Source organism: Takifugu flavidus, chromosome 5 (assembly GCF_003711565.1).
Source record: "Takifugu flavidus isolate HTHZ2018 chromosome 5, ASM371156v2, whole genome shotgun sequence".
In the NCBI taxonomy this organism is placed as follows: domain Eukaryota; kingdom Metazoa; phylum Chordata; class Actinopteri; order Tetraodontiformes; family Tetraodontidae; genus Takifugu; species Takifugu flavidus.
The window spans coordinates 10,072,527-10,097,466 of NC_079524.1; the positions used below are offsets into that span (position 1 = coordinate 10,072,527).

Genomic DNA, 24,940 nt, shown 5'->3' on the forward strand with positions numbered 1-24,940 from the left:
CAAAGGGAGAATCCCCGCTTCACCGGGGATCTACTGCGGGGATCTGCTACGCCGTTTCCAGGTGTCCCGACGGTCCGTTTGGATCCAACCATCAGAACCACCAAGAAACAGGAGCTTTCAAGCAGCGCAGCCGCCCGAGGGGGGGAAACGTTAGAATCCTCTGGTTTCAACCTAAAATGTTTTATTAATATGCTCCGTCCTCCAAATTCATGCATTTTTCACAGTCCTGGGTGGGTGCGGAGTCGGTCCTGAAGGTTATTTGTCTGAAATATTAATTATCCGATGAGGTCGAAATCACCTGATCCAGAAGGCGATGAGTTATGACGCATTTTAAAATCCCTGCGATTAAATCATCGCCCCATACACAACACACACGTTTCTGTGGTGATATTACCGGTTAAACCCGCTAAATTAGTTTAGCTAGTTTTGTTAAAGAAACGTTTTAATAGCTTTACGTCTTTGCTAGTCATGTTCGTTTTATTTGGTTTAAAATAATTCGATTGTTAGCAGCGTTAGCTGACACGTCATCACAGGCCGCGTACATTTATTTCTATTAGTTTTAATATATTGTAACAACTTTTTACATACAGGAATAATCACAATTCTTGACTTTCTGACTTATTCTGGGCTGTAGTTGCTCTACGGTGTTAGTTGATGATTCAAGTCTTTTAATAAGTGCTGACACTGGAAGAGTCAGCTCCTCACTTTTGGGTTCGCTTTAGCCTTGTGTTCTGGCACTTTCAGACAAGCCAGACAGGAACCATCCAGCAAAGCGTTGAATTCATGTATCAGAGCCTTCCAGAAGGATTTTTTCCCGTAAATTAGTACCATGGCGGTGATGGTGGTGTAGGTGGACGTGAAGAAGAAGGTCAGCGTGAGCATGTTCTCATGGTTCACGGCTATTTGGTACTGTACATACAGGTCAACCACGAGGAACACGATGAAGATGGCCACCAGGGACAGTGCCATCTGGATCACCCTCATCTGGGATCCCAGTTTTGGGCCGTGGGCACCGTTGGTACTGGCCTTCATGTGGCGGAGGTGGATGGCGAGGTGGATGGAGATGGACACGCAGCATTTCACCATCACCACGCCGGGGAGGACGTCGGCCAGAAGCAGGTACGTGACCTCGTAGAATTTCCCAGAACGGGTGTCTGGCACCAGAACACCGCAGTCCTTGTTTTCTATCGTGTAGTTGTCATGATGAAACACGGCCAACATCGGCATGCAGGTGCCCAAACCGCAGAGGGGAATGAGGACCATGGCAGGGGTCACGTACTTCAGGATGGCCTGGACGCAGGTGTGGCAGCGGTTGGCGGTGTTCACCAGCTTGGTGCTGTAGTAGAAGGTCAGAAAGCTGACGTCCCACATGATGGTGAACTTCAGGCTGTAGATCAGGAGCAGCATGAAGGTGTAGGGGCTCGTCTCGATCTGACACTTGACGTCCACCTGGCCCATGGTCATCCAGAAATAGCAGACCAGCTGGTGGGCCATGTTGGCCAGCGCCAGAGCCATGATGATGGTGTCACTGGGGGTCTGCTGCTGCTTCTCTTGCAGCCTGGACAGACTGGTCAGGAAGATGTAGCCGTTAAAGAAGATGGTGGCGACAGCCACCAGGCCCGTCAGCACAAACAGCACCATTTTGTTCACGCTCAGCATGGCGATGATCAGGACAGGAGACAGAGATCCCTGTGGAACATCAGACAGATCAGCATTCCCTTCTGTTCTAGTCCTCAAAATACACACCAACTCCACCAAGCTAGAAATCCAACCCCAGAGTAAAATAAGGAATTAAAGTCCAGGTTAACAGACGTCTGCAGGCTAAATGACGGTGAATAAAAGTACAGAAATGCCACAGTAGTTCTGCTTAACTGGAGTAAATGTCCTTCCAGAACCAAAAGGTTTTTTAACCTCGATCAAACCTGCTCACGTTCCTCCCAACACGCCGCCGCCGCCACCTGGATGTCGACTTCTCTCCTTCGTTTCTTCAGCCGTTAATCTTCGCCTGAAGGCCTCAGGGTCAAGCTGCACCACTGAGGGGGCCAGCACCGGAGCCTCTATATTTATGAGCCACCAGGAAATGCATTTGCATCCGTCGTGACCACGGATGGCGGCGGCGGCGGTGGCGGTAACGTGTGTTTGCACTGACCTGATGCTTTCTGCTGGTTTGTCCTCATTATGAAGATCTGGTGACTTTTCTCTGTGTGGAGTAGAGCAGCGTGACAGCTCACACCGCATGCAAATGGTTTATGCCTGCGGCTCAAGCCACCATGTTTACATCAAACCACACACACACACACACACACCACACACACACACACCTCTGAATCACCTTCAAGAGCTTACATCAGATGTTTTTTTGGTTGAATTTTTGACAGGTGCTTTAACTTGTCTTTCGCCTGATGTCGATAACGTTTCCCCCTGATACTGAATCATATTCGACAAGACGCTGATATTTATTAAGATGTTTTTATCTGAGAAAAGCAACATTAATGTGAAGTTTTGATAAACTCACGAGTCAGACTGGGGTATGTACTGCAGCTGGCCTCCAGGGGGTGGTCTGTTTATTGAGTATCTTTAACCCTTCAACATTATTTAATTCAAGTCTGCTGCCGGCATTTATCTGGATGGTTATTATATGGATTTACAGAAATATGTTTTAAACCTAAACGCTCTTCTGGTTCCCACAAAGCTGGTGAATCAGTTTTTGGTTGAGGAGCGGCTGAAATCATTAGCAGTGTTGTCAGCAGTTGTGATGCCCTCTAAGAAACGCATGATTGAAAGAAGACACGGTGTGGTTTATCAATTATTTCTGATTAATATTCACGGTGTATGTGCAGAAACAAGCTGTAGTATACAGAAAATCCTCCTGATAGACTCAAGGACTCAGATGTTGAGGAGGGAAGATGACACAGACAACAAAGCTGCTGTGGAAGACATCATCTAAAAGTGGCCAAAATTATTGAGTTTATATCTGATATCCCTTAACTATGACTGACCGAGTTTAGAGGAGAGTATCTGTCCTTAAAGGGCCATTACACCTAGAATAATTCACATTTCTCTCCTTCCAGCAGCTTCAGATAAACCCACAGCCATAAATCTCATTCGATTTCAGAAAGTTCTGCTTTGATCCACAACCGGCTACTGATCCGACATAGCTGAGGAATCACCTAAAGCAGAGCTGCTCATTACGTCGATCGCGGCGTGACATTAAAAAATATCAGCCTATCATTCATCCCGTCACTTGATGGATGTACAGGGCAGGAGTCAGATGACCACTGAATTTGACGTTCAGGTGACCAATCAAGCTATTCAGCGAATGACCTCTGATTTTAAGCCAATTAGTTAATTATTATGTGTGTTTTGCAATATTGGCTCATTCGGTTATGAAAGGTACATCGACATACATTGTAGATACAAAGAATCCTCAGTACATTTGAAAATAGTTAGATGTTTTGCATTTTTGTGGTGGGTAGATCATTTTGACTTGGTCATTTTGTAAGTAGCTTGCATGCTGAGAAAATGCACAGATTTGTATTGAGCAATATGGATTCATGTAGTTATGCGAGGTACACCAACTTATATGGATCATATAAATAATTCTCAATATATTTATGAATAAATGTATGTTTTGCAAATTTATAGTAGGTAGATCTTTATTTGGTAAAGAAGATCAGGTATTACAGGTATTGCCGCCTTCAGAGCTGCATACTGACCTCTGACCCTGTTGACCCACTCAACTTGACTCTACCGGCACCTTACTTTACCTAATATAATGTATTTCTGTATGTATTTTCTATGCCAGGGACCAAAACGCGATGCGGCACCCAGAAGGCCGACGGAAAGAACCACCCAGGAAAGGAGAGTCACGGCGAGAGCGATGGAGGTCTCAGGGCGAGCGACCCACACGCGAGTGGTGTGCAGGCAGGGCCTATTATAGCCTCCCCCAAAGACTATTAGGCTAGACTGCCAACTAGAGGCACGTGTATGGCCGAGCTGGGCACAGGTACAACAACAGGACAAATGTCTGAGCAGCAACATCCCTCATAACATCCCATTACAGCTCAGCTTTTAATACCATTGTTCCCAACACAAGCTGGTCGTCCAAATCTTGCAAAGGGCTATATTTTGTACCCAGCGAGTTCAGAACTGAAGAAGCCTCCTGGATAGAAGGCAAAACGTCTTCAAAAGAGAAGAAAAACAGTCCAGGTGACAAAGTAAAGTACCTTGAATAGACATGCAAAACAACGATGGCTGGGATCAAAGCATACAGACTTTGTTCAGAGTCAAAACATTAAAGAAATACCAAAGCCATTTCAAAAGACATACATGAAGACATCAAAGTCAAGATGAAAGAATCTTTGAATAAAAGACAAAGGTATAGACAATAAGGTTCCCCTGCTCAATAAACTAACAACTGTGCAACATTGGCTGTTGAGCTGTGGTACAGAGCAGAAATGGGCAACTCTTCACACAAACGCAAACATGAGGAATCCTCAAAATCAGGTGACTCACAATCAGAGACCAGCACCAGTCCAACCACCAGCAGAGGGGAGGACGGTAGGCCGGTGTACAAAAAGAGGAGGGTCGGCTCTGAGTGCAGGCGAACGGTCTGCAACAAACCCACTCCTCGAGTGGGACCGAAGGAGGTGTCGAACCGGGGCACAAAAAGAAAGGCCCAGTCAGACCTAGAAGCTCCCAGGAAGAGACGCAGGACTGAACCAGTGACGGGTCCTCACAATGTGTCTTTTCCTGAGCTGCGGCCATCAAGCACAGCAAAGCCCAAGCATGTCTTGGAGCCACTCAGCAGAGGTGAGCTTATTGTGGACGGTGTATGTGTGTGTGTGTGTTTGTATTTGTGTGCACTACAGCTATAGTAAATCTGTATTTGCAGAAGAATACGAGAAACAATATATCGAAGATTCACAGCTGGGAGAAGGAGGTTATGGAACAGTGTATAGCGGTTATAGAAGGCACGATTTATTTCCAGTAAGTATTTTTATTTGAATCACACCAAACACACACACACATAATCATCACTGATCTCCTTGACACGTGACTTTTTCCTGCAGGTGGCAATCAAGCACATTGATAAGGACTTGGTCAAGTACCAGCCAGTGGTAAGGCTAGCTTTGAGCCTACCATCAGCTGTTGAGCTCAGTGTGGAGCTGTTCCTTTTTCATTGCTGACCAGCAGTAAACCACAGACGAGCATGTTGTGTTCCTCTCTTCAGGTGATAAACGGTGAGGAACGCTGCGTCCCACTGGAGATGGTACTGATGGCGATGGCAGCAGGGGACTCTGTAGGGGGAAATGCAGCGGTATCCCCATTAGCATGGACTGACCTTGATTATGAAGTCCTACTGATCATGGAGAGGCCAGAGAACTGTATGAGCCTGTTTGACTTCAACCATGGCCAAATAGATGAAGACCTGGCTAAGGTAATAATGCTGCTATCGTGCTACAGTGGACCGCCTCCCACTGCTGCAGAGCTGGGTCTGATAATATCTTTGGACGTTCGTTAACTCTTCTTTCTGTCCATCAGGAATTCATGAGGCAGCTGGTGGAAGCTGCAATTCAAATCCATCAGGCAGGCGTCTTCCACCGCGATCTAAAAGCAGAAAACCTGCTCCTCCAGTTCTCTGATGCTCGGCTCGTTCCTCGAGTGCGCGTCATTGACCTTGGTTGTGGCTGGTTTGTGACGCCGGGATATTGCAGCTACTCCGGTACGGCTGAACTCATGCTGACGTCTGATTTGGAGCTTTTCAGTGGACACTTTAATTCAAACCCTTTTTCTTTCCTCACAGGAACCCATTGCTTTAGGCCTCCAGAGGTTGACCACCGGGGACTATATGAAGCTGGCCCGACCACCGTCTGGCAGCTCGGCTGCATCCTCCTCCAACTTCTCAGTGTAAATACTGACTTGTTTGTATCAAGGATGCAGCACTGCCAAAATGTCCTCGCGTACACCATTATGGAGCTGAAAGTGTCTGAAGGTAAAGAGATGCTACTGCTTCTTTTCTTTATTAATATTTTGCAATTGTCTGAACTTGTAATGAACAAATGCAGCTTTCGTGCTAACGGTCACTTTTCTCTCCATCTACCCTCCTCAGACTGTAAGAACTTTTTGATGAGCTGTTTGCTCGTCAACCCTGATCAGCGTATTACCCTGGGACAGATGTTGTGCCACCCGTGGTTCCGTTGACAGCTGATGTCCCTCTATTTTACTGAAATGTGAACCTTATAATGATATGTAACCATTTATCACTACTGCCTAAATAAACACACTATTTTCCTACATCTCACAATACCTGAGAAAATGACTGGTGTCTGGTCTCTGCTTTGTTTCTAGGTAACTATTTTTATTATACACCCAGCCCAGATGGGCCAACATGGGGACCATGTGGTAGGCTTGGGGCTGGGGGAATGCTTTTAGAGGTTGCTCAATAAATGTTACCCATGTTTTGGTGTCGAACTGCTGAAAAAAACAAGCCTGAGGCTCTGATCCAAAAGAAGCCCAGGTGGCCTTGACAGACATTTATTTAGTGTAACTTTTAATAACACGTCTTTATTCACTCTAAACATTGAGAAAAAAAATTCAGGCTTTTCCAACTGTATGTTGTTAATTCAAGTACCAGAGGAGCAGGTCAGGACCAGAGTTAAGTGTCTCCTGTACAGGTTTTTGTCCCTGTCTTCATCACGTCCTGTTTTATTTAGAACTCTGGTGGGTGTCATCCGCATCTTCCTGACAAGTCTTCCTCCTGTGTAATTGGGTAACGTCTCTGTTCCGTCTCCCTCCACCTCCTCTTTATAAACCGTTCCTTCCCCCCTTCCGTCTCGGATCATCCTGTTAAAGGGGAGCTTTTCCTTGCCACTGTTCCCTGTTGGGGGTCAGGCCCTGGGATTCTGGAAAGCGCCTAGAAACAATTTTGATTGTAACAGATGATATCTAAATAAAGATTGATTTGAGTTGCTGTAAAAGCACTTTGATGTGCTGAAACCAAATCATGATTTGATAGCCCCCGATTTACAGGTCTGTTAGCAAGATAGTGAACCCTAAATTTAGTGAATCTGAAAAGATTATTTCCAGAAAGCTGTTTTTATGCACAACAACGTTTACTTCTATCGCCAATACAAGTGCAACTTGGGGACTCTTTTCCATGTTTCTTACACTAACCCATAAGATCAACCTTCAGGAAACCCCTTTTCATCCAATTAAAGCCTATTGATGTGAGGTTTCTGAATAATAAAACTAAATAACATTTCCTCTGCTAACACAGCAAAACTGTCACTGCAACAACATGAATCCTGCAAAATGTCTTCAAATTTCCTCCTCCTTAATTCAGGAAAAACTGAGGTCCTGGTGTTTGGCCCTGAACCTCTCAGGGATAGATTAGATCACATGATCACTCTAGATGGTATCTCATTAACATCTAGTCTCTCTGTGAGGAATCTAGGAGTAACTTTTGATCAAAATCTCTCCTTCAACTCACACATTAAATTAGTCTCTAGAAGTGCCTTTTTTCACCTGAGGAACATCTCAAAGATCAGGAAGCTACTGACGCGGCATGATGCTAGAAAGTTAGTCCATGAATTTGTTACTTCCAGGCTGGACTATTGTAACTCTTTATTATCAAGGCCCCCCTGCTATGGAACCAGCTCCCTGTCCGGGTACGGGAGGCTGACTCCATCGCTACTTTAAGATCAGACTCAAAACCTTCCTCTTTGAAAAAGCTTATTGTTACTAATTCAGTAGTTCCAGTTACTATCATAGACAGACAAATTATCATACTTAGGGGGTCGTCTAATCGTTAGGTCACATCTTAGTCACGCTGTTATAGGCCAAGGCTGCCGGGGTCCAGAAACATGATCACCTGACAGGCCTCTGTCACTCCACTGGGTCATGGTTTCCTCTCCTCTCCTCTCCTCTCCTCTCCTCTCCTCTCCTCTCCTCTCCTCTCCTCCCCTCTCCTCCCCTCCCCTCTCCTCTCCTCTCCTCTCCTCCCCTCTCCTCTCCTCTCCCCTCCTCCCCTCTCCTCTCCTCTCCTCTCCCCTCTCCCCTCCTCCCCTCTCCTCTCCTCCCCTCCCCTCTCCTCTCCTCTCCTCCCCTCCCTCTCCTCTCCTCTCCTCTCCTCTCCCCTCTCCCCTCCTCCCCTCTCCTCTCCTCCCCTCCCCTCCCCTCTCCTCTCCCCCCTCTCCCTCTCCTCTCCTCTCCTCCCCTCCCCTCCCCTCCTCCCCTCCCCTCCCCTCCCCTCCCCCTCCCCTCCCCTCTCCTCTCCTCTCCTCTCCTCTCCTCTCCCCTCCTCTCCTCTCCCCTCCTACTCCCCTCTCTCTCCTCTCCCCTCCCCTCGCCTCCCCTCCCCTTCCTCTCCTCCTCCCCTCTCCTCTCCTCCTCTCCTCTCCTCTCCTCCTCCTCTCTCCTCTCCTCCCTCTCCTTTCCTCTCCTCCTCCTCCCCTCCCCTCTCCTCCCTCCTCTTCCTCTTCCTTCTCTCCTCTCCTCATCCTCTCCTCTCTCCTCCTCCATCTCGTCTCCTCCTCCTCTCTCCTCTCCTCCCCTCTCGCATCTCGCTCTCCTCTCCTCTTCCCCTCCTCCCCTCCCCTCATCCTCTACCTGCTCCTCTCGTCCTCTCGCTACTTCTCTCTCTCCTCCTCCTCTCCTCTCCTTCTCCTCTCCTCTCCTCTCCTCTCCTCTCCTCCCCCCTTCTGTATTCATCTAAAGAATTACATGTGAAGTTTGAGCAGTAAGAAGCTCCACCATCAGAGTTTCAGCATTTAATCCTCACATACAAATACAGGAACATTTAATTGTCATCATAAAGATAAAAAGATTTTATTTTTTTTTAAAAAGGGTTTCAAGTTGATGGTGCAGAAAGTACAAAAACCTGGAACTTGCTGCTGCAGTGCATTTCAGCATAAACCAACGCCAGGGCAATGTTGCGTTGCTCCTGTTTGTTTTAAACGTCTGTTATTTACAACCTTCAGCGTGCCGACGTGTAAAGACTCAGCGGGTTATGGTTGGGTTATGGTTGGGTTGGGTTATGGTTGGGTTATGGTTGGGTTGGGTTATGGTTGGGTTATGGTTGGGTTATGGTTGGGTTATGGTTGGGTTATGGTTGGGTTATGGTTGGGTTGCTGAGGGCCGGTTCACACCAGGTATCCGTACTAATGGTCGTAGTTGCGGTGAGCCGGGTTCTTGCCTCCATCCCTGTCCCGAGTGTAGATGGCATTGTGACTTGACTGTCTCATGCCGGGTTTGTGGTGCTGCCCTGAGCTGTACGACAGGCCAGGGTGGGTCCGGTACCCCAGGACCGAGCGCAAGCTGGAGCGGCGGATGGACAAACTTCTCTCCGGCGCCTTCGTGTCCTCTCTGACACCACACATGGAGCCTCATCAAATGCCAGCTGAGGCAGGTTAAAATGCGTGTCAGCCTCCATGAAGTACCTGATGTCATTTGCCTCCTCCTTTTCTTGACGACGCTCCCGACAGCAGCAGCAGAGGAGCAGGAGGAGCAGCAGGAGGAGGAGCAACAGCAGGATGGCACCAATCACGGCCCCCACGATGACACCAGCGTTGTTGGGAGCTGGAAGACGAGACGCCAGAAATGGTGATTAGTTATTCCACTGTCTCTGTTCTATAAACCTCCCCTGCTGCTCTCATGCTACGTGTTGCCTCAATCTTATTTATATGATAAATATGTCTGCGAGGCCCCTCCAGGAGTGGTTCTGACACGCTCTGCCTGCAACAGGTGAGCTGAGCAAATATTTGAAGCTGACAGAATTTGAAAAACTGCTCCAGGTGAAGAACTCAGGCGCTAAATGAGCCAGACTTACGGTCGTATGCGTGCAGCACGTAGTCGCACTGCGCTCTGCCGACAGAGTTCCTGGCCTCACACACGTAGCGCCCAACGTTAGCATCTGTGTGGTTGTTTATCCGGAGCTCTCCGCTCTCTGTGTCTGAGGGGCAAAAGACCACAGTTCAAGCAGCACTTCTCTACTCACAGTTCAGGGAAACCTCATTTTCCTTTGGTACTTTGAGTCGCGGACGACGGCATCGACCCTCCGGCCTCTCGACTCCACCTGTAGCTGATGGGAGCGGAACCTTGAAATGATTTACAGCCGAGGGAGACCGAGCCACCTTTCTCCTCCGGTCCTTCCACCCAACACTTTGGAGTGGACGGCCGAACTGTTGGAAGGAGCACCTGTTGCTGTTTTTGCTCTGTCATTGTTTTGATGTTAAACTGCAGAGTCCCCCTCACCCAGCACCACCAAAGTCACTTTTCTGGTGTCCACACCTGGCGCCTTCTTGACCTTGCACTGGTAGGTGCCAGTATCCGAGCCCCTCAAAGCAGACACCGTGATGGAGGCATCGCCCTGCGTGGGATTTCCAGCGAACCTGAACCTGGCGGAGACCCCGGGGTCGCCGTACCGATGCACCTGCCCCCCACTGTATGATAGAACCTGGAGAGTAAAGAGGGAGGGAGGCAGTTTTTTCCACTTAAGAAGCTGCACCCACCGTCAACACGTCAGTGCAGGTTTCTGCTGGGTGAAGCTTCCCAGGGAGCTCCTTAATTCCACATGAACACCTTTCACATGCAGTGAAGTCACGACTGGAGTGGTTTTGAAAAACCTCATATGAAGAAACAAAAGTTCATTTAAGTTGCCTCCGCTTCATGTTTGCTTCATCACGCTTCAGAAACCAGCTATTTCACTCCTCCAAATAAAAAATGTATCAATTACCTTCATCTTTAATGATGCTCTGGTCCATTTAAGCTAGCATTTTCAGCTATATTTTATCTCTTTGCATTGTAAATCTGTCTTTTGCGTTTCCATCCCATCGGAGACTGTTGGCCGGGTGTTTCTCTACGTGTAGGTCAGATCATTGGGCTGCTGTTTATTTTTATGGTTTTTCTGTGATACCGCTGCGGCAGAACCACCCTGTAGGTGCTAGGGGTGTCTTCCCTTGATCCTACCAGTTGGTCTCTCTGAGTGATGTCTGGGTTCACGTTGGACCACTCGATGTCCAGTTCTCCAGTGTCCTGAGGGCCCAGTGAGTAGGTGCAGCCCAGTTTGACAGTCTCCCCCCGGGCCTTCTGAACGGTCTGCAGGCCCGTGGCTGTCACCTCCATCGCCTCTGTTCACAAACATTTTCACAATTATCTGTAGAGGCCACCTGAAATAACCTCGTCCTTCTGACACATTAAAAGGTTCTAATTGTATCTAGACTTTCAGGCTCTGGGCTCCTCTACAAAAGACTTGGAGCTGGAGGGAAAGTAGAAGTAGATTTTCGTTATGTGAATTCATTACTGTGGCGGCTGTATTGAAGAGTTAGGGCTGATGATGAGCAAAGAGACAAGCAACAGTTTTAAGGCAGGCTGACTTTACAGTTAATATATGATTTATTATATGAAGAAAGCATAATTCTACTATTAAGATGTGAGGGACATCCCTGTAGTGGATGAATGGAGTCAGCGTCTCTGACAGATTAAATGGTCTGTTAAAGTCTTAATAGGAGGCTGCACAAGTGCTGAAGGAGCCTAAGCGAGCGAAGAAGGAGGAGGAACCCTGAGAGATCAGTTGAGTGTACGCGCACAATTATTAATTCAAGAGCTGCAGATTAAAAAAGAGCTCCAGGAACTCTCAGTTCTGCACTCCTCCTTCAATTTCCCCCCATGTTTCAAGAGTAGACGTCAGGAAAAAGAACATCCCAGCCCCAGAATTTCACATCTGTTGTGGTGACGCTGCAGATATTATTAAATTGAGTGACTTTACGCAGCAGATTAGGGCCAATCTGCAGTCAATCTGACATCTGTCTGACGGTTTTCTGAATACCAGCAAGTCTCCTTTGAAACCTGATCTGGATTTCTCAAGCTTTCTAAACTTTTGGTGACCTTTGGTGAAAAGTATCCTGCAGTTTTCCTATTCTTGAATTCTTTAGGGTTTTTTTTTAAGTTTTAAGTCGTGGGTTTCTGATCTAAATATTCTGATATTCAGTTTAACCTCTGCAGCAGCTGCTGATTCTACAGAAAATGTTGGTGTCAGTTTTTGAAAGGCTGATTTGATCTGATATAGAGTCACACATAAGTGACATTTCATTTGCAATGGTCCTGAGATGACGAGCAGGGAAAAGCTAACCTGTCCTGAGCGCCAGCAGCAGCAGCAGCAGTAGCGGCGGCATCCTCATCTTCATTCTCCTGAATTTACCCTGTGACAGCCACATTCACAGAACTTGAACCTGTTGGTTCTGTTTCCCCACAGACGGCATGAAGGTGGACGTAAACAAGCAGCAGACAAACCGCCGGTGCTGAGGACACGCTGAGCTCCGAACCCAAACCGCCCCGTTGACGTACCTGAGATTGAAGCAACCATCTGCTCCTCGTAGAACTGCCAGTAATTCCAGTAAGTGCTCAGGTAAAACTCACTCCCTGTGGCCACGCCCCCTACCTGTTTGCAGCCAACTCGTGCATGTGTCCTCGGGGCTTGTAAGAAGCACGGTTGTGGAACTGTTTAAACAAAGAAATAACTGGAAAAAGGTGAACATTTACCTGCCACCTTTAACAAGTGTTTTTCACTCCATAAAACTGCACAAATCTGCTGCTCCACCTGTTTCTGGTGGCTCCAAAAATATCAACATTTCTACACAGACAACAGAATTTATCAATATTTTCTCTGTACATTGATTTAACTGCGAACGATGGCGGCGAGAGCCGGCATGTGACTTTAATCGTTACTGGTTAAAGACGTGACCTCTCAAGAGTAGAGATGCTGCTTCGGCCCCCCGCTGAGAGGAGCAGAACCGACAGAACAATGGAACCCAACAGCGCTGCTATGCCGAAGAAAGCTGCAGGAGAACGTGCACAAGCGTGCACAAGCACGGCGATGATGTACGTTTCCATCTTAATGAGGTGATGTCAGAAATCACAAGGTCGTGGAGACTTGTTTGAATTTACCCTCTTCTATTCGCCAGAGAGTTCTGAATTTAGAATGAATTGGATCAGCATATTTTAACTCACCCAACTGACTGACTGTTTGTTTTGGGGGGTTGAGGCTCCACCCTCTGCTGCTGCAGCTAGCAGCGTTATTCCATCAGACTGAATCTGACAACATCGCGTTTACGAGGGGGTCCAGGAGACACAGACAGAATTATAAAACATAAAAGACAACATTTGCTACATGCTAATACGTACAAACATTACACTACGATACAGTAGAATAAAGACAATACAATAAGCTAAAATAAAATACAGACAGCTCGTCACCTTTACCCATCCCATCACCATCACAGACATTATGACACCGTGAATAATTTAAAGACGTGAGTCGTTGGTTTTGAGGTGGTTGAAAAGGGAAAGGAGGAGATTGATCTGAGAGGGAGGGAGGTCGTTCTAGTCAGATGGAGCTTTGAATCTAAATGCTTTATGGCCACTTTCTTTGGAGGGTTTTTGTTTTTTTTGGAGGTTATTGCGTATTTCTCAGAGGATAAGACGATCTGAAGGGACCCAAAAGTGATTTTAAATATAGGACAATTAAAGGAAATAGATTTAAAAATAAAAAAGAACCCAGTGAAGATGTCTTCTGAGTTTGGGCTGCAGCCAGTTAAGTGAATCATAGATGGCTGTGGTGGGTTCTGAAGAGACATCTCAAAATAAACCATCATCAATTTCCAACAACATTATGTGGCTGGAGGCTGGTAGCAGAGGTGTTCTGATAAATGATATTGGCAAAGTTTATGATGGGTAACAGCAGCTGGGAGATAATCCTTTTTCTGATGGGGGGTGCGTTCCTTTCATGATATAGTCCATCTGAGGTTTGAATGAGAGTACCAGGTCAACCCAGCCTCCAAGGTGAGGCAACTTTATGGAAACTGCATTGCTTTAATAACACTGTTATTACCTACAGATGTACGCCAACATCATTAACACTGACGGATGCTCCCAGCTTTTCAACGTAAAACTCTGTTTTCCCACTTTAATCTCCACTATATTTTTTAGTGCTTCTCAGGGTTTTTAACCAATCCTGGAAATTTTTCCTTTTTTTGTAGTGGCTTTGTCTTCTGAGGTGAAGGACAGAAACTTGTCGGCCCTCGAACCCACCAGGCTGACGGACGCAAACGTCGACGACAGAGAAACAAATGAGCAGCGATGGCGAAGGCGAAGGCGAGGCTCTGCCAGCAGCCGCACTGAAATAGCACGGCGGCGTGAGTCACAGCGTGTGAGTGTCAGGCAGCTGCATTCATCTTCTTAAGGTGGATCGCTGCTGGGACCAGGATGCCGCCGCTGGCAGGCCGACACGGATGCTCAGAGGGCCGACGAACGTGAGAGGAATGCATCCAGGAGGATGGCTTCAAGGCTGGAAACAGCCGTTCTGACAGCCGATCGGGTCGACAGGTGTCGCCTGATCACAGGCAGGGAGACGGTCTTGGGTCCAGAGCTGCACGGTCCGATGAGGAGGCGCCTGTAATGATTGTTCTCTCATATCGATCAGTCGTCAGGAGTTGATGATTATCAGTTTTCCTTTCATACACACGGACACGAGGAGCGACTCTGCTGCTCCACGAAACCATGGAAAGATTTCATTGATTGACTACTGATCAATGATTTCGGAGGAACAACTCTGAACCTTGTAGTTAGGATTGTGGCAAACATCAGGAAGAAGTGCATTGCTCTGACCTCCTTAAACTTCTCACCTCCCTACAGGAAAATGCAGGACTTTCTTTATCTACAGTTTATTTATTTCTTCCTTCTGCACCCCCCCTCCCCCCTCCCCACCCATCCCCCCTCCCGCCTGCAGCAACGGACTGATCCCAGAGCAGCTCTGTAATCCAATAATCAGCCTCTTTAAACCAGTGAGCTCTGCAGGGAGCAACCATCCCTGAAGCTTGTCTGGCAGGAGTGGGACGGCAAACTCAAACAACTCCCCCACCCCAACACTCACACACACACACACACACACACACACACACACACACACACACACACACACACACACACACACCACACACACACACACACACACACACCTCTGAATCACCTTCAAGATGTTGACACAAGAAAAACGTGATTCAAGCTAATTTAATTTTTTAATGAATTCTTTGAATAACAATGCTATGCAAACACGGGTTTTTATAGCAATAATAGAATTTAGGAAGGAAATTATTCCAACAGAATCATCACATTCTCTCTCTCTCTCTCTCACACACACACACACACACACACACACGCGCGCGCGCGCGAGCGGGCGCAGGTTTGTGGGTAAATTTGGTTTCATGCTGTGCTGCAGTAGCTGAGTTTGAAGCGACCAAAAACTTATTTACTGCTGATGTTTCGAAACCTTGTGGATCACAGTCAAATGTGAAGTGGAGACTTCATTTAATAAGTCCTTCATTTATACTTGTGGTCATTTTTCCAATAAAATACAACAAAGCAAGGTTTTAATAACTCTATAGAAGCGGCAGACTCCCATGATCCTCTGCTGCTCCGGGCAGCTTGCCTGTTCTGATTTCAGCCACACTTTTGAACTGGAGAGAGAAAAAAGGGTTCTAAACATGCAAGTCTGCTGAGATGGAGATGAAAGAAAATATTATATTTGTATTTTTGCAGAGCTGAGACGGAATCAGGAAGCTTCGGCATAATCTAGTCTAATCTAGTCTAGTCTAATCGAATCTAGTCGAATCTAATCTAGTCTAATCTAGTCTAATCTAGTCGAATCTAATCTAGTCTAATCTAATCTAATCTAGTCTAATCTAGTCCAATGTATAGATACAAACAAAACGTTACAGAGGTGATGGGAAAACATTTTAACTGTTATCAATCCTGAGATGACGGAAAATGTGGGAATGTGAAGACTTGAAGACGTTTAGATGTTTGATATTCCGAATCAGCCGTCCGGCTCTGGCAGCATCTTACCGCCGTTGTTGGAATATCTGGAGACCGGGTTAATGGATCGGAGGCTGTGACAGAAGAGGTTTCGGCGTTCTTGAGTGTCACAAGTTGACAAGCGAAGCACTTGACGGGTTTCCATGGAAACAGGTTGTTTTCTGAGCGGCTTCTGTTCTTTCTGTTTCTTTCCTTGATGGTTGCAACAACATGACCTTCATCACGTCTCCAAACCCCCCTGAGCTTCAGAGCAAAACCTTATTCAGCTCCAAAGCGCCGCTCCAGCTCTAGTTTTCTCCTGCTTTTGATGATTTTAGCCTCAGTTAACAGCATTCTGATGCTGTTTACACTCTTAAAATGTTGATATTTAAGCAGGAATAGACTAATATAGTTTGTTTTATGTGCATTATATATGCAGTTGCGTCATGTTCACATGACTGCATGTTAATAAACTGTTAATATTTTGTAGCTGCGGCAAATTTGCTCATCAGAGCTTCATTGGAAACAATAAAAAATACATGAATTGATTAAAGCTACGAGTAATTTCTGCTGCTCTGGTATGCATGTGCACATTTCTCCCACTGTGGAATGATATACATAAATTATATCTGTTTAAAATGCTAAAACGTCTTTCCCGTTTGACCGGAAGAAAAGCTATTAACTGTGACAACACTCGTCGCACATGAGCACACAATGATCGGAGTAATGTTCCGACAGCGGCTCCGAGGGCGACGTGTGCGAAAGTTCTCGTACTGCATAATGAAATGATCTGCATGTTGCGTAACACCGTAAAACGTTGGATTGAAATTCACTTTAGAGTGTTTAATAGTTTCCTAACAGTGACGTCAGCATCACAGTCTGTGCAAGCCATGCTAATTAGCATCATCGCTGTTTAACCTCAAACCCGTCCTGGATGCAGCCCGATGGTTTGGAGCGTTTTGGTTGAGTCCTGGTTCATCAGTGTGAGCGCGTGTCGATATGGGGCATTAAATGTCTCCTTCAGTTCCAGTTCTCAATGTCCTCTTAACGAGAGGACGAGAAGAGAGAAAACAATCAAGCTCAGCCATCTTTGGCCACTGTTTTGTGTGTAAAACGTGTCGCCCTCCCTCATCCTCTGAGTACCCTCAGGGACCAGTCTCTGACCAGCAGGAGGGCCTGTTTGGACCTGAGCCAGACCCTTTCTGAGCCTTGGTTTGGTTCCTCACCTTTAACCACTGTTTGTTGTTGATCTGGGACCAAGCAGAACAAACAACGAGGCTTCTGTGGTTTGGAGGAGGGAGGTCATGTGACTTCAGCGGCGTAGATCTGGTGCGATTGGTTTTAAAGATGAATGAGGATGTCTCTGGTGAAACAGTGGCGTGTTTGGAAAATCTTGTTTAACACTGTGAAGGCACAGAAGGTGAAAAGCCTTGTGGGTAATGTCTTTGCTGTTTGGAGCAGGGAGGTCCAGCAGATGTTGGTTTACTATTTTAGCGTCTCTGAGCCTTCGGTGGGGTCTCTGTGGCACGGTGATTGGTGTGTTTTATCTTTATTAGTGAATGTGGCAGCAGCGTGAAGCTCCACTGCACTGCTGCCGTTATTCAGCCGGGGGGGGATTTCTGTCACAAGGCAGGAAAGAGACATTTTTTACAGCCTTTTTTAACGACGGCAGCAGAAAACTCCAGTTTTATAATGTTCAAAATGTATTTTTTCAGCTTTAAATCCAGTGTCCTTCAACATGACTGACAAGAGTTCCTTTAAACAAATAATGTTCCTTTTTCATGTTTACGCTGAAGAACACGTGGAACATACGATGTTCCACACAAACCTGTTAATAGCTCATGCTAAAGCCCAAATCCTCTCTGTTTCCTGTGGGTAGCTCAACTAACTGGTTGAACAGGTGGCTGCATACAGGAGTTCTGTTTGGCTGTTATCTGGACACTGAATCACCTTCTTTATGCTGATTTTCTTATCGCTCTGGAAACAACGCGAGAAAGAACTGGCGTATAAATCTTTCACATTTCTTCGTCCTTTGGCTGATTTCCCTGGTGAAGGAGGCAGAGCTGCCGGAGAATCCAGAGAAATAAATCAGTGGATCAGACCTCCAAACAGAGGAAAACCAGCTGCTTATCATCTCACAGAGACACAAGTTAATCTATAAAATGTTTTTACACCAGAGTCGATAAGAAGGAAGATTGATTGCTACCTGTTGCTCATGTTTACCTTCAAAATAGACCAAAACAACTAAAATATCGCCCTTTTTTCCTTCTCGCTGTGCCCCTCCTGAGAAAATTATGAGCTTCCAGAGAGTGTGGCTGAGGTGGCATCATGTGATCTTTCTTCCTGCTACCCTGACAGATTTTGAGGTAATTTTGGCAGTAATATTATGAATTATTCCATAAATCCGCCCATCTGGAGCATCTTTGTTATTCTCCAGAACAGCACTTTCCAGTCGCACGAGGCTGAGGGTTAAGGTTCGACCACCTCGAAGGGTCTCTGACCAGCGTTGTGACTTCTGAAAGCGGCGCGCAGCTGCTCCTCTGGGCTGTGCAGCATTAGTATTCAAATTAATTTTCCAGTTGACGTCCGCAGCACAAAGAGCCAGTTTAGGAGCGGCAGGAAAACTTTTTTCTCTCCCAAACTGTCGGAATGGTTTCATCCATCGCTGGGTCCGTTTTTCAGCAGACGTTAATTTTGAAGCCAACAGGCTGGAACTCATTATCTGTAAGCAGTTAGCCTGAAGGTGCTACCGCAGGATCCTTTAGGACTCTTCCCGAGCTCATTTGGGTTTAACTCAACTGTCCCTGAGGAGACCCGGTGACCATGGCGACGAGTCCGACACAGGAACACGCTCCAACAGGTTCAGACGTGCAACACTCAACCTGACTCACATTTAAACATGAAACCAGAGCTAGTTTTAGCCCGTGTAACTCAAAAAACGCAATTAGCTCACTCGAACAGAAACAGAAAGTCTCAACTGGATTCTACTCATGACTGGACTGGGTGTACTGGGACCGAGCAGACAAAGAGACTAGTTTTACTGGGAATGGGGATAAACTAACTGGTGAGCTATGCTAAGTGGAGATAAGCTGCTGACAAATGTTCAAATAACTACTTTAAGTGATTGACCTCATTAAATGAAACCAGGCCAAGTTAAAAATAAACTCTGTTAGTTGAAGCAACAGAAAAATGTTGGAATTAAAAAGGAAGAACGTAAATTGCGTTGATAGCTTCAAGCCACACCTTTGGCGTTATTGTTTACAGAAGCTCTGCAGAGACAATAAATCAAAGTTTGCAAGCCAGTTTAGAGGAATTTCAGTGGGCAAAAAAACATCAATATTGTTTCATTTTCACCCAAACCAGAAGCTCCATCATCTGTAATTAGCTGTTTTTACCAGAGTTAATCAAATCTGAGCTGTTTTTCTTCCGTGGCTACAGCAAATCAAAGTTTAATTATGGAATCATTTCTCCTTCCATGCCTTCGTTTGCAGAAATGCATCATACATGAAGGTTCTGTGAAGTCCATTAATCCAGTTGGCAGCGCGTTGCCTTCAGGAGGGCTGGTGACACAGTGAATTATAGGATGGAGGGCAAAAATCTTTATCTGACCAGTCAGAAACTTCATGTGAACACACTAAATCACTGGATTTACCCTGCACACGCATGTTCTCCAGAGGTGGAGGTCTAAAACCGTTTGTGTCTTTATGAACCAAACAGAAATGAACTCACTAGTTTTAATGATGCAGCACATTTCTAGAACTGCATTGATTCATTCTGCTTGTGTTTATCCTGTGATATTTACAGCCTGTGCGCGTCTCCAAAAGAAAACAAGTGTTTGCTTCTTGACAGACATGAAGAAAATGAATGATGCAAACAAGCAGCAAAAAAGGCCGATTTTACATGAAACGGTGCCGTTCCCACTTTCCTTCAGCACATTTGGAGACGTGTGAATGTCGGCTCTTCCAATCCGCCGCGCTCGACTTTTCCTCGGATAAAGATTGGATATTTTGGAAGTGAAGCCTTTTAATCTATTTCTGATTGAAGGGGCTCTGATGTGGGATTGTCTCTGTGCTGCTGCCTCTGCTCTGATGTTCATGCCCTCTCGTCTGGCTCCCGAGGCAGCAGGAAGCAGCTGGAGGTCTGTAACCCAGATCTGATCAATACTGCCGTCGATATCGGAGGATCAAAGAGAAACGGCGACTCGCTCTCCGTCTGCAGGAGCCCAGTGAAATGTGGAGCATCGGGAGCACAATGGCAGGATCAGAATCAGCACCTCCTTTCTCTCCTCACGCTCCAGTTGTCAGTGTTCCGACGACGCGATTTCACTCAGCTTTTCCTTTGATTCCATCTAACAATCGGTCCTGAGAACCAAATTAGAGCGTAAAGGGACACTTCGCCTAAATCCTCTGAGCATGTTCAGACATCGGTTTTGTTAACCTCTCACCCACTGATGGACCCATTGTAGTCCTGTTAACCCGTTTTCTACAGTAATTATATGGCTTTATCGCATCTATTCATCACCCAGCGGGGCTTTTATCCCTGTCTGTTCACTCTCTGAAGCACCCGAACATGTTTTATCATCGATAAATATCTCCTAGAAGCTGATTTATTAGCTGTGAGGTGGAAGAAAGCTCTTCTGCAAATGTGGACTTGCTTTAAATTACATAAATGTTGAGGGAACATTGGGAAAATGGAAATAAAAACAGCTCAAAATTGTTTTATTTTTTAATTTTTGAAACATTAATTAGTCCAGTTTAAAAAAAAAACACAAATATTTGATGAGTTTTCTTTTTTAATAAAAAAAAAATGCATTCACATGCACAAATATACATAATTATTTACATTTTTACACACCAGCCGAAGTTCCTGCCTGGCCCTAAACCTGAGGTTCATTTTTGAGCTGAACACACAGTTTTAGTTGTTTTTATGAGACATTAGTCTGGTCACATGATTAAAAAGACCCTAAGATGTGGACCCGTTCTCCTGCCTCACACCCGTGATGGCTGCTAACCACCCGAGTTTCCTCCTCAGATGCTGAATCATCTCAGGAAAGAGACAGAAATCTGCAGCTTTAGTCTGCATATTAAACTTCACATTCTATAGATCCTGATATGGTGCAGGTGCACGGCCTCGCCTCCGGGGGCAGCGAGTCCAGGCCCTCTGAGGTGGAGTGGTAGCTCAGATAGTACTCCTGCAGCTGAGAGTTCAGGTCCTGCTCGTGCTTCCGGACCTTTCTTTTGCGTTTGTGGTTGAGCGAGTGCTGCTGCAGCTGACGCATGGATGTCGGGTAATGGCGCCACGACACGTACACCACCAGCAAGATGAGGGCCACCGACAGGAAGAGGGCCACGCTGCCGGCCATGATCTTATGGAACGACATGTGTTGGAACTGGAGTTCTGGGAGAGGTGACGGTTTGGGCCGGGACACTGAAGCCTCGGTGGTCATGGCGGCCGTTGTTGCCACGGTGGGATCGGCGGGCGTTGGGGCCACCCCCTGAACCTGCGGGAGCGTGGTGACCTGAGTCCTGGCGCTGTTCGTGGGGAACGCCGTTGTCGGGAACACCATGTCCACACAGGCGGAGTTGTTCCTGACCACGTCCATCACCCGCTCCCCTTGCACGTCTTTGGGGCTGCTGCAGATCATGCTGACGTCCTTGGTGTCTCGCAGGCTCCACAGCCTCGCCACCAGAGGGCAGATCCCGAGGCTACAGTCCCACGTGTTCCCCGCCAGGCTGACAGAGGTCAGGGACCTCCAGGCTGCCACCACTTCCGCAGGGACGCTGCTCAACTTGTTGGACTCCAGGTTGAGCGTCTGCAGGTTGGGCATGCACAGGAAAACAGCCGGATCCAGGGTGTGGATGTCATTTCCAGACAGGTCCAGCTTGTGCAGGTGGTACCAGGTCCAGGGCTCATCTTGGCTGATGGAGCGGATGCGATTCCACTGCAGGTAGAGGACCTGGAGGTTGGTGAGGCGTGGGAAGATGAAGAAGTTCATCCTGGAGAACTGGTTGTGCTCCAGATGGAGCTCCTTCAACCGGAACAGGCCCAAGAAGGCGGTCCGGGTCAGACTCCGCAGGCGGTTGTAACCCAGATCCAGGAACTCCAGGCTGCGGCATTCCAGGAAGGTTCTGATGAGGATTTGCTTCAGCCTGTTGGAGCGCAGGTGAAGGGTTTGAAGCTTTCGTAGTCCGTGAAAGTGACCCGGCTGCAGCAGCTGCAGCTGGTTGTAGGATAAATCCAGATTCCTCAGGTTCGGAACGCCGCCAAACGTGTTGTTATGCAGGTGTGAGATCCTATTGGAGCTCAGGATCAGCTCCTTCAACCTGCGCACGCCCCCGAAGGCTAACGCGTCCACCGCGCTGATACCGTTGTGGTCCAGGTAGAGCCAGACGAGCTGGTTCAGGTGGGCAAACTGGTACGGCAGCAAATGGAGCAGGTTGTTGTAGCGCAGAGAGAGGCCCTGGCAGCTCGCCGTGATGTTCACCGGGACGTCCTGGAACACCCCCGACTCGCAGTAAACCAGCTTCCCGTCACAGCGGCAGCCGGACGGACAGATCCTCTCAGTGTTAACGAGCAGAAGCAAGAGCGCCACCTGCAGGAGAAGCCAAGGCAACCTCCAGTCCAACACCACAGAACCTGAAGCCCAGAAGAAGGGGTGGGGGAAAAAAAGGAAAACTTTCATAAGGAGAAATGACAAAATTGTTGAAGATCATCTAAACTGGACTAAAATTTCCAAAATCCGAATCTAATTTTCCGAGGATTAAAGCAAAGAAACTAAAAAAAAAAAGCCATTTCTAGCAGAAATGTGTGAATCTGACATTAAAATAGCTGTAATAAAACTGTAATAACTAAACGAACCAGAAATAACTGAGCCCAACACAGGCACCATCTGAGGTGGGCGGATTTAAATTCAACTGTATGAATGAATCTGAACTCCGAGGTGTGAACGTTTGACTCGATTTTGCAGGCAGAAACGCTGGAACTCACCCGACATCCTTGCTTAAAAGAATAATCCAGCACATGAATCGGATCTGGTCAGGTAATCCATAATCAGATCATCATGTAATCCACGCCACAGCCGCGAGGACCATCGGAGTTCTGAGCATCTTTCAGCTTCAGCGCCAAGTTCTCCATCTGCAGCCCTGAACCTTGTCTGACAGGAGGGTTAGACAGACCGAGAGAGAGAGAGAGAGAGAGAGAGAGAGTGTGTGTGTGTGTGTGTGTGTGTGTGGGAGGGAGAGAGAGGAGGTGGGTAGAGAAACACTCTCTGTCTCTGTCTTTCTAACACTGTCTGAGGTGTGGGTGGCTTTAAGCACACACACACTCTCTCGCTCTCTCTCTCTCTCTCACACACACATACACACACACACACACACACACACACACACTCTGACTGCACATGCAGCAGTGGCTGTTAGCTGCGCTAAGATTCTCCAAACGCTGCAATGATCAGGTCTTTAGAGGTTTGCCCCATAAGCGCAGTTCCCCCGCCTGTAGGGGGCACTATAAACCAGCAGATATATATAATGTTTATGTTGTGTAAACATCTACCTCGTCCTCTGATCCCTAGGGCTCTGCATCTATTTTCATCTATTGTGATGCACATGTACCGATGTTACCAGAGTATTTTAGTCCAGGTGTACGATGGCGTTTTTGGACTTTTTGGATTGATTATTGTTTTCAAGGGTTTTCAGGCTCTGGGTTTAATGTAGATAAAGACGATGTAAACAAAATCAGACTTAGATGAATGTCAATGCATGTGTCATAACAGCAGTGTGAGTTGTAACGTGTGCTGACAGCGCCCCCTGCTGGGCATCTGAGCTGTGTAATTTTATACTGTAATATAATGTAATATTCTTTAGTGTACAGTACTGTTGATACTTTTACTCCTCTCTGTTAATTCATAGAAACTGAAGGATGATGGGAAAATATTTCCAAAATATATTTTAAATACAATTTCTGATAATTAGAGTATTTTTATTTATCTTTTTAGAATGAATAATAAACACAATGAAACTGTCATTTTTACAATGTGGTGTGGTAAGGAACCAGCTTGAACTGGTTTAAGTTTAACTAACAGAATGCACAGATGTTATTGGCATCAATAATGGTGAACTGGACTGGACCGTACCAGACTGAATGGTACTGGACTTCACTGGACTGAACTGAACTGTTCCAGCCTAAACCACATCTAATTGTACCAGACTTGACCCGACTAAACTGGGCCAGAATAAACTGGACTGAACTACACTAGACTGAACCGTACTGGACCGGACTGTAAAGTGTCTGAACATCAGATGTGTTTCAGCTGATGTAGAAACCTGAGTGAAGTTCTGTAACAGGATCCAGGTGGTTTTTAGTGTGGACCAACATTTCCACAAGAAAAACAAGGACATGATTGTCAGAACCGCTTCAGTTTGACAAGGTGTTTGGATCCCATCACCCTCTGGGTCTGGCAGTAGAACCAAAACATCTACAGTTCCTGGTTCTGGATGATAACAAGTCCTCTGACAGCATGAAACAGAATTTAAAACTGGGTTTGAATATGTTTTAATCCAAACGTGGAATAAATGATAGTGATGAAAAGCTCACTAAAAATACCATATCCGGATCAGAGAGCCAGATGTTCTGGGTGCAGCTCAGCTTTGTTCTTGCTGTTTAAAAGCCAGAAGAAATCAAATCCAAACCGGTTTTGGACCTTTTTATTCTGCGAGTGTTTCACTGGGATTCATTACGCTGGAGAAACGAGCTCCATTATTCAGGACTCCGTCAGCCTGACATTAAAGTTTCATTCCGAGCTGTTTGAGCACATCTGCCGGAGTTTTACCTTTTGTTTGCAGCTCTGCTGTCGGAGGTTCTCCTACGTGTTCCCGCTGGGACGCCAACGAGCACCATGACGACAAAACACACTTTAGGTGAAAGATAATTTGATAAGAAGTTAGAAAAGGAAGTGGAGGGCAGGCTTTTCTATTCATTATTCATCCACCTATTTCTCCAACTGTCATAAACATACAGAAATAGAAAATGTTAAATCTCAAAGTGGGACCCAACAGCAATCTCTCCTCCTGGCGGTTTTTTGAAGATACTACTG

The 24,940-nt window shown here is 46.5% G+C and overlaps 4 protein-coding genes across 6 annotated transcripts; 1 reads left to right on the plus strand and 3 right to left on the minus strand.

Moving 5' to 3' along the window:
• Window positions 1-209: 209 nt before the first annotated feature.
• Window positions 210-3,160, minus strand: LOC130526405 (uncharacterized). 2 transcript variants are annotated; one of them, XM_057034037.1, is made up of 2 exons: window positions 1,912-3,160; window positions 210-1,689 (listed from the first exon to the last, which is right to left on the minus strand). In XM_057034037.1, exon 2 carries the CDS (start codon window positions 1,657-1,659, stop codon window positions 694-696), a length of 966 nt encoding a protein of 321 aa, XP_056890017.1. In that variant the 5' UTR covers window positions 1,660-1,689; window positions 1,912-3,160; the 3' UTR covers window positions 210-693. The 2 variants fall into 2 exon arrangements, with proteins under 2 accessions (XP_056890017.1, XP_056890016.1); XM_057034036.1 differs by having other exon boundaries at window positions 2,150-3,158.
• On the plus strand, window positions 982-6,322 carry LOC130526404 (serine/threonine-protein kinase pim-2-like). The gene is made up of 8 exons (XM_057034034.1): window positions 982-1,119; window positions 3,806-4,812; window positions 4,895-4,989; window positions 5,073-5,120; window positions 5,234-5,440; window positions 5,545-5,725; window positions 5,807-5,995; window positions 6,113-6,322. Exons 2-8 carry the CDS (start codon window positions 4,458-4,460, stop codon window positions 6,202-6,204), a joined length of 1,167 nt encoding a protein of 388 aa, XP_056890014.1. The 5' UTR covers window positions 982-1,119; window positions 3,806-4,457; the 3' UTR covers window positions 6,205-6,322.
• Window positions 6,323-8,707: 2,385 nt separating this feature from the next.
• On the minus strand, window positions 8,708-12,399 carry LOC130525886 (coxsackievirus and adenovirus receptor homolog). 2 transcript variants are annotated; one of them, XM_057033142.1, is made up of 8 exons: window positions 12,346-12,399; window positions 12,131-12,200; window positions 10,969-11,129; window positions 10,255-10,456; window positions 10,029-10,181; window positions 9,830-9,952; window positions 9,441-9,579; window positions 8,708-9,366 (listed from the first exon to the last, which is right to left on the minus strand). In XM_057033142.1, exons 2-8 carry the CDS (start codon window positions 12,183-12,185, stop codon window positions 9,162-9,164), a joined length of 1,038 nt encoding a protein of 345 aa, XP_056889122.1. In that variant the 5' UTR covers window positions 12,186-12,200; window positions 12,346-12,399; the 3' UTR covers window positions 8,708-9,161. The 2 variants fall into 2 exon arrangements, with proteins under 2 accessions (XP_056889122.1, XP_056889121.1); XM_057033141.1 differs by lacking the exon at window positions 12,346-12,399 and having other exon boundaries at window positions 12,131-12,271.
• Window positions 12,400-20,561: 8,162 nt separating this feature from the next.
• lrrtm4l2 (leucine rich repeat transmembrane neuronal 4 like 2) lies at window positions 20,562-23,072 on the minus strand. Its single transcript, XM_057033914.1, has 2 exons — window positions 22,837-23,072; window positions 20,562-22,485 (listed from the first exon to the last, which is right to left on the minus strand). Exons 1-2 carry the CDS (start codon window positions 22,841-22,843, stop codon window positions 20,933-20,935), a joined length of 1,560 nt encoding a protein of 519 aa, XP_056889894.1. The 5' UTR covers window positions 22,844-23,072; the 3' UTR covers window positions 20,562-20,932.
• Between the last annotated feature and the right edge of the window lie 1,868 nt (window positions 23,073-24,940).

Coding starts and splice junctions, on each gene's coding strand:
- LOC130526405 (XM_057034037.1), bottom strand. CDS start 1,659: ATGCTGAGCGTGAACAAAATGGTGCTGTTTGTGCTGACGGGCCTGGTG.
- LOC130526404 (XM_057034034.1), top strand. CDS start 4,458: ATGGGCAACTCTTCACACAAACGCAAACATGAGGAATCCTCAAAATCA. Junction 5,121..5,233: donor TGGTCAAGTACCAGCCAGTG/GTAAGGCTAGCT, acceptor TCCTCTCTTCAG/GTGATAAACGGTGAGGAACG. Junction 5,726..5,806: donor GGGATATTGCAGCTACTCCG/GTACGGCTGAAC, acceptor CTTTCCTCACAG/GAACCCATTGCTTTAGGCCT.
- LOC130525886 (XM_057033141.1), bottom strand. CDS start 12,215: ATGTGGCTGTCACAGGGTAAATTCAGGAGAATGAAGATGAGGATGCCG. Junction 10,457..10,968: donor TCACTCAGAGAGACCAACTG/GTAGGATCAAGG, acceptor TTTACTCTCCAG/GTTCTATCATACAGTGGGGG. Junction 9,953..10,028: donor GCCGTCGTCCGCGACTCAAA/GTACCAAAGGAA, acceptor TTTGCCCCTCAG/ACACAGAGAGCGGAGAGCTC.